This window comes from Muntiacus reevesi, chromosome 13 (genome assembly GCF_963930625.1).
Source record: "Muntiacus reevesi chromosome 13, mMunRee1.1, whole genome shotgun sequence".
NCBI classification, from domain to species: Eukaryota; Metazoa; Chordata; class Mammalia; order Artiodactyla; family Cervidae; genus Muntiacus; species Muntiacus reevesi.
Genome location: NC_089261.1, coordinates 19,079,202 through 19,087,618, shown reverse-complemented (window position 1 = coordinate 19,087,618; position 8,417 = coordinate 19,079,202). Strand labels below are relative to the sequence as shown.

General features: G+C 43.9%; 1 protein-coding gene across 2 annotated transcripts in view; it reads left to right on the top strand.

Moving 5' to 3' along the window:
- The first annotated feature begins 1,139 nt into the window (after nucleotides 1-1,139).
- Nucleotides 1,140-8,417, top strand: part of ATP2A2 (ATPase sarcoplasmic/endoplasmic reticulum Ca2+ transporting 2) — a 57,316-nt gene continuing 50,038 nt past the window's right edge. For both annotated transcript variants that reach the window (XM_065904447.1, XM_065904446.1), the window contains exons 1-3: nucleotides 1,140-1,823; nucleotides 2,645-2,662; nucleotides 2,749-2,831. In XM_065904447.1, coding sequence (XP_065760519.1) covers nucleotides 1,706-1,823; nucleotides 2,645-2,662; nucleotides 2,749-2,831 — 219 coding nt within the window. In that variant the 5' untranslated portion in view covers nucleotides 1,140-1,705. The remainder of the gene's footprint in view (nucleotides 1,824-2,644; nucleotides 2,663-2,748; nucleotides 2,832-8,417) is intronic.

Below are 8,417 nucleotides of genomic sequence, written 5' to 3'. Positions count from 1 at the left end.
ACTTTTTAACCTAGAATAGTTAATTTACAATGTTTTGTTAGTTCCAGGTATACAGTTAAGTAATTCAGTTTTATAGCTATATTGTCAAGATTCTTTTCTCATATAGGTTATTACAGACTATTGAGTTCCCCGTGCTATACAGTAGGTCTTTGTTGACGCAGGTTTTATGCAGACCTCTAGAGCAAATATCTGAGGTTTAAGAGCAGATTTTGGATTAAAGTCCCTTTTTTCTGCTACCAAGGAAAGTGTGAGTCTAGAAAATAGCCTGATCTTAATGTCCAAGCGACGCACAACTCTCGCTTATTTAACAGTTACAGTAGTGTAATCTGTGACTTCTGCGTATCAAAGGCTGTGTGGGATATTAAAGATAAATAAAACCTCCTTCTTCCTCTCCCCGGAGTGGGATTCCCTCTGAGCACAGAAGGCGCTGAGGTTGGGCTGGTTATTTGCATGCGGTGGAGCTCTCGGCAGGGGGTGTGGGATGCGGTGTTCCCGAAGCGACAGATGAAGGATTTTGGCCGCGTGGGATGTGAACTGCGGAATTCCTCTCCTCGGTTCGTGAGAGGGACTCTGAAGGATATAAGATTAGGGACGCAGAGCGCGACCCTGGGGGCGGAGGGCGAGGGAGCGAGCCAAGGACACCAACCCTAGCACGCTTCCGGAAGCTCTCCGCCGACCGAGTACGTAGGTTCTTCGGCCTCGCCTTCCCGGTCACCCCCAACGCGAGGCCGACTCTGAAGGGCAGGCAGTTCCCTAGTGGCAGCGAGTGCAAGAAACGCACCGTGAGCCCTCCACCCTCCTGGGTTCTACGTCTGCAGGTGGTTGAGCGGGGTAGGAATCGCGATCCTCATGAGTCAAAAGGATGCCGTGGACTCCGGCTCCTCCGAAGAGACGGCCGCAGAGTGCAGTGCGCGGGCGCAGGGCGCTCAGGCCTCGATCCGGGTTCCTGGGGGCGGTGCGCGGGAGGGGGCGGGGCTTGCGCGGCCGCGTGGGCGCCAGTCTTGCGGGAGGGAGGGCGCCGGAGGGAGGGGGCGGGGCCGCGCCGCCCGCGCCGCGCTGGGCCCTCTTGGCCAATGAGCGGCGTCCACATGCCGCGGCGGCGGCGAGAGGGGAGGCAGCCGCGGATAAATGCTATTAGAGCAGCCGCCGCGGAGCCGTCCCCGACGCCACCTCCTTCTCCTCCGCCGCAGTTTCCTCAGCTACTGTCGGGGGTGCAGAGCTGAGGGGACTAGGCGAGCGCTCCGCGCACCATCCAGCCGGCTCGCCTCCCTCGCTCGGTTCCGCTCTCAAGGGTCGGCCGAGCACCCCCTCCTCCAGTCCGGGCGGGGCTGAGAATCACCACAGGAGAACGGGGAGGGGGCTTCGGGGCCGCGGCCTGCACTCCCGGCGGGCGGTTGAGGGTGAAGGAGGCCCTCCCTTCTGACGAGGGGAGGGAGGGTCAGGAACCCCCCCCCTGCCCACCGTCCAGCTGTGCCCGGGGCGGGCACCGGCGAGGGCCGGACAGCGAGAGGGGCGGTTGTCTGGGGGAGGGGGCGCGGGGTGATTCAGCGCCCGACGAGGCGGAAGCGGCCGGAGGAGGAGAAGGAGGGGGAAAGACCAGTCCGCGCCTGGGCGCCCGGGGTGGCACGAGCCCGCGGCCCGAGTGCGAGGCGGAGGCGAAGAGGCCGCGGGGACTGGAGGCGAGGCCGGCAGGGCCCCCGCAGCCATGGAGAACGCGCACACAAAGACGGTGGAGGAAGTGCTGGGCCACTTCGGCGTCAACGAGAGCACCGGCCTGAGCCTGGAGCAGGTCAAGAAGCTCAAGGAGAGATGGGGCTCCAACGGTAGGTGCCCGGCGCCGGGGCTGCAGGGGCCGCGCGCGGCTCGGCGCGGGCCCGAGAGCCAGGAAAGATGGCTGACCGGGCTCCACCTCGTGGGTCTCGGCTCCGCGCCCGCCGAAGGCTGCAGGCGACGGGTTGAGCCCGCGCGCCGGCCCCGCGGGAGAGGGGTTGCAGGCTGGGGGTGCCGGGGTCGGGTCTGCGCCTCATCTTGACATCCGCGTGGCTCCAGCCCTTGACCTTTTACCGCACGCTGCTAGCTCGGCGGCTCTTCACCAGCAGCAGCTGGCCTCGGCGGAGGGAGGGATGAGCCTCCTGCATCTGGGTTGAGCCCTGCGAGACATTTTCTCGTCCTTAGCCGGTTTGTGAGGCGTCGCTGTAGTTGAGAATGCCTCTGACCGTTCTCCTACTACCCAAAGTTACACATCTGGCAGAAGTGATGACAGGGATGAAATGACTCCTTGTTTCAGAAACCGTGCTTAGGTGTTGATGAGATTTCACGTTTCGGAGTAGATCAGTACAACAAGTACTGCATATTTTCTTGGGGCAGCATTTTGATATGGTTTCTATTAAATACGGTTGAATGTTCCTATATCTAGGTGCATCTTTCAAAGACAGTGATAATTTAGTAATTCTTTTTGGAAAGACAAGAGTGCTAAATTTTTTTTTCTTTTCCACGTTTCGGAGTAGATCAGCGTAAGTACTGCATATTTTCTTGGGGTAGCAAAGACTGATAATTTAGTAATTCTTTTTGGAAAGACAGAGTGCTAAAGTTTTATTTTTTTTTTCTTTTCCTTCTCGACACGTTGCCTGATGAATTTCTACAGAGTTACCGGCTGAAGAAGGTAAGTAATCTTAACATGTTTTTTCTCCCCCCACTGTATGCTAATCTTAAGATGACATTTACAACAAATATGTTTCTTTCTAACAGGAAAAACCTTGCTGGAACTTGTGATTGAGCAGTTTGAAGACTTACTAGTTAGAATTTTATTGTTGGCAGCATGTATATCTTTTGTAAGTATAAAGAAATTTCTTTACTCTCCCCAAAGTTGAGACTATACCTTAGATGAAAAAGCAGGAAACAGCTGTCTATTGAGTGAGAACATTTTATTTGGAGATTTAAGCTGTGTTTTCATGTTTTTGGTTTTCGTTTTTTTTTTTTAATACTCTAGGTATTTGAAAATTATAAATAGAACATGCCATTCCTGTACAGAAAATAAATGAATGCCTGACATTTGCAGTGTGCTTAGAAATTGTTGCCAAATGTGGCAAGCAGGGTCTATATAAATTCTTGTGGTTTATCAGTTTTTAATATCAAAAAGTTCCTTATTGGAAGGCTTTTTCTGTTTTGGGTTCTTCCATTGTGTAAGATCATACTAAGATGATGTTGGGCTCTTTGTAGTCTGTAAATAGAACTTACAAAAGGAATATTCCAGTTGCTCTCCCTTCCTGGTAATGGCAAGGTGACAGTTGTTTCTGACAGTGACAAGAATGATGACAGCAGTGATGGCACCACTGTTGACCAAATTTGGTCACTGACCTTTAGGGTAGTATATTTATCTAAATTGGACCCCCGTCTTGAGTGGCTCCTAGGTTGAGAGAACAAGGTTTAGTACAATTGGTTCTAGATCTTAAAGGAAAAAAAAAAAACATTGTTTTTTCATGTTCTGTGTGTGCTTACCCGCTTGAGTCCTGTATGGTTGCTAAGAAACTGGTGAAATGCAAAGAACAGCAGAAGAAAGGTGATGGACATTGAAAAGGATAATTCTAGATTCCTACAGTTTTTTTTCCTGTTCAACATTAATGTTTTATTGCATTTTTTTCCTCATGAGCAGTGGACCTCCAAGTTTTCCTAAAAATGGTCATGAGTAGGACACAGATGTTCTTAATCCTAACAAGAGATGCCTTTTGTTCTTTAAAGTACAGTTTTTTATTCTTATAAAAACCAGGATGAGAAATGTGATAACTTTTTTCAGGCTTTGCAAACGACGCAACTTCAAGGTTTCTTTTTTGTGTGTTTGTAAAAGATGTATGCAAGCCTCAGGGATCTACCTCAGCCTTTATTGACAGCCTTACCCCAGAGGGCTATTTTGAGAACTAAATACATGAAGCAATGAGCATTTGTTTACTTTAGGTAAAGGGAAAAAATTGGCAAGAGGTGAGCTTTTTTGAAATTTCTGACTCAAATTCTGCCATAAGACTGAAATATATCATGCCATGTTAGCCAAGTGATGTGTAGCCATTAATGATTAATTCCTCACAAATGTCTTCTAAGGTTTTCATTGAAGAAAATTAAGAGAGTATCATAGCAACTTATACGGCATTCTGAGTTAATCACTATATTGTATATGTGTCTGTTCTTGGTTAGTTAAAAAAAATTCTCAATTAGTGGCTGGTGCTTTACCAATTCAAAGAAGTAGTGCTGTTTAATTAGTTTCAGTACATTGTCATGGGACAAAACAACTAATGTGTTTGAGCTAGTATAATGCTTATGTTTAAGCTGGCTATGTTATGTTAAAATAGTCTCAAGTTTTGCAGTTTTGATACTGGGCTTCAGTAAGGTCATTGGGAAACTCTTAGAAGTTAATCAGGTGCTGTATACAAGCCAAAGATTAAATTTTTATTGAGATATATTTTGTGTGTGTGATTTAAGGCAGTGTTGGAACATCAGTGGCATTATTTCCACTAGACAGGCTATTGACTGTTTGGGTTGTATAGAATCTCGAGTGGCCAGTTTTGAGTGACTTTATACTAATATTTTGCATTGTGAGGTAGTTTTTAATTTACTTTGTTGTTTTGGCTGTGCCTTAAGTCTTGGGGGAACTTTAGTTCCCCAATCCAGCTATGGTAGTGAAAGTGCCGAATCCTAATCTCTGGACCACCAGGAAATTCCCTCAAATGGGTTTTTATTTTATTTTATTTTTTTTTATGTTTTTTTTTTCAAATGGGTTTTTAAATACGTTTTAATTTTGTTGTAAGGTAGGATGTTGACTTTTTATAGCTTCATAGGTCTGTATTTCTCAGTTGAAGTTTGAGTTACCTTTTCGGTAACTACATGGAATTATTGCTTAATAAATGAACTGTGTTATGTTTTTATTTTATGGGCTGCTAGACAGAAAAAAGTTTGGGCTTCCCCGGTGGCTCAGTGGTAAAGAATCCACCTGCCAAGCAGGAGACCCAGGTTCAGTTCCTGGATTGGGAAGATCCCCTGAGGAAGGAAATGGCAACCCACTCTGGTATTCTTGCATGGAAAATCCTATGGACAGAGGAGCCTGGTGGGCTACAGTCCATATGGTTGCAGAGTTGGACATGACTTAGCGACTAAAGAAACAGGAAACAGTTTAAACGTTTATTGTTTAGGAAGTACTGTAATTTTAATTTGCTTTGATTTGTTTGATGAAGACATCACGGATATAAACCTGTTGATTTTCTTCATGGGGATTGGGACTATTGCTGCATTGTACTTGACCTTTTCATTCCACATTTCTTTTATCTGTGAAAAGAGCAATGAATCTTTTGTGATAATCATTTGATTCCTATGAGCTTCCCTGGTGGCTCAGACAGTGAAGAATCTGATTTTGTTGATTCCTGTTCGTTTATCAGGCAAAACAGTAAAAAGTACATGTTCTTTTGGAGAAGTAAATAGGTTTATAATCAATACATGATGCATTATCAGGTTCTACTCAAGAAGTAGTGGGCTTTAGTGACATATTTCAAATATCAAATTAAGTAGTAAACTGTTAACCAGAGTTAATATTTTGCTGATGCAGAAAGTAGGGAACAGCATTAATGTTTTACACTTGTGACCTGTAGGGATAAAGTTTAATCAGCTTGTCCCTTGGGTTGGAAGAAGTGAGCTGTGTGTCTTCATTGCATATGAAGTAACATTAGAAATTCCTTGACATTTAGTACCTTCCTTTCCTTTCACTTTTTGTTTCTATCCCCCTTGTCCACCAACTTTGCCCTTCATGTAACACATCATGATTGCTTAATTGGACTGCCTGTTCGTTTCTCTCTTCACTGATTTGTTAGGAATTGAGCATCTTAGGTACATAGCACGAACACTGGGGATACAGCTTGGAAGGAAATGCAGTATCTCACATGGAGCCGACATTCTAATGGAGACAGATAAAAAAATAAAATATTTAATAATCTGTTGGATTGGATATAGTGCTGTGGAGAAAAAGTGGGTGAGGAGGGTGGTGGCGGAATGGGGGACCATGTGGAAAGTGCAGTTTTCAAATTGGGAAGTCAGGAGAGGCATCTAAGGTGATGGTTACCTGAGGGAAGTGAGCATGAGGGCTATTTGTCTCATTTATCTGAATTATGTTCTCTGTGGTAACACAATTTGCATAATTGTTTCTATCTTTCATCCGAATTTCCCCATCTCAGCTACTTAGACTGACCCTAAAATGCTAATTAAGCTTTCTTAGTCCAAGACACTTCTCAACTTTGGTTTATATTTGAATAATTTGTCTTTCCTACTGAAACTTTTGAAGGGATTATTAATTCCTTTTAGAACCTAGGTTAGTGCTTTTGTTAAAAGAAATACCTGGATAACTTTGGTAGCATTTTGGAAATACATGAAATTCATTTACTTTCTCAATAAGATATATTCAGGAAGTATTTGATAATGTAGTGATTTGAAATTTTTCCTGTGCTTTAATTATTTGGAAGGTATGGGCAGTTTACTGTTTGGTTTAAGTAATTTATTTAGAGCCTGTCTTTAAAAGATGGTTTGAAAAGTGAATGTCTACAGGGTTTTTGTTTTATTTTAAAAAAGATTGTATTCTCAAATCTGGAAATATTGAGTGTTTTCACATGAACTTAGTATCTAGATTGGTAGAGAATATATAGTCTAATTCATACCATTCTTTTTTGAAAAAATTATTTGAGTGTATTGTCATTGCTCTTCGGGGACTGGGGGGTGGGGAGCTTTCTCTAGTTGCGGTGAGCGGGGTTACTGTCTAGTAAGGGCTTCTCATTGCAGTGATTTCTCTCTTGCGGCTCCCAGGCTCTAGAGCACAGACTTAGTTGCTCTGTGGCATGTGGAATCTTCCCGGATCAGGATTCAAACCTGTGTCTCCTGCATTGGCAGGCTGATTCTTCACCACTGAGCCACCAGGGAAGTCCCCATACTATTCTTAAAATAGCTGATTTTTCTCTCCCCAGATAGTTGTTGTAACACTTATCAGTGATACTTTCTTGTGAAGTGTTTAGTTTCTGTTTTTTCTTTCTAAAATTTTTGATACAAATTTTTCCTTCATCTAACAAGTGTTTGAGTGCTCAAATGCATTGCAGATTTCTGAGGAGACAAGAAGAAGGCAGACCTGTACATGTTTTAGGACCCTCAGTCCTAAGAATGTGCTTATCTCTCATTTTCTTTTTACAGTCTTGTTAAGAGCTCTGCATATTACTCTGACGTGTAGATAATTGAGTCACACAGTACCATGACCTAGTTTATATCAGAACATGTCTTTTTAACTTGGATTAAATTTTGCTTAATTAAATCTTGCTCTTTGACATTTTTGGCTCTATCATCAGAAGTTACTGTTGCGATCAGTCTTACGGATAACAGAGAAGGTACGCTATCCTATCTAAAGTTAACCTCGCTAGGGAATTTCCCTGGTAGTCCAGCTCTTTAGGGCTTCCCTCATGGCTCAGACAGTAAAGAGTCTGCCTGCAAAGCAGGATATCCAGATTCAAACCCTGGGTAAGGAAAATTTCCTAGAGAAGGGAATGGCAACCCACTGCAGTATTCTTGCCTGGAGACTTCCATGGACAGAGGAGTCTGACAGGCTACAGTCCATGGGGTTGCAGAGTCGGACACAGCTAGGAGACTAAGCACACACAACGCAACCAGTGCGCTCACTGCTAGGGCCTGGTTCGATTCCTGGTCAGGGAACTAAATAAATAAAGTGACCTAGCAAGTGATTACTTTGAATGGGATTGACAAATTTGAAACTTTTGATCTTGCTGGATCCGGATAATGTAAGTCCCAGAAGTACTTTTACTGTATCAATGGTGAAAAGCAGGGAAAGAAGAAACACTGCCTAAAATGATTCTACAGCAGTCTTTGCAGGTCCTTTTGATACTGTGAATGAGTTAGTTACCTTCTTGCTCTGTGTTTAGTTCATATACTGCTAGGTAGGGACTTGTGTGAGATTTGTTTATTTATGAATCTGTATGCAATAAATATATGGTGAGCATCTCCTATATGTCAGAGACTCTTCTAGGATGCTGTGGATAGAACAGCGAACAAAAGGAAATACAAACAGATAATCCTTTATATTCAACCTGTTCTCAATAAAGATTTTTTAGAAACATTTCCCCTCCCTGCCTCTGTATATTTTGTGTAATTTCCGGTAAACCTTAATTATGAACTGACTGTACTATAATGCTAAAAAGACATAATAATGTGTCATCCAGTTTCCCTCTCCTTTTCACTACCCCTTCCCAAACTCATGAAGTCTTTCATTTCTCAGCAGCATCTTCCCATTTACACAAGAGAGATTTTTTTTTTCAATTAAACAAAACCATGAAGGACTACACAGTGTGGTTTGAACATGATCGACTGTATTGATTCTTTAGGAGTAAATG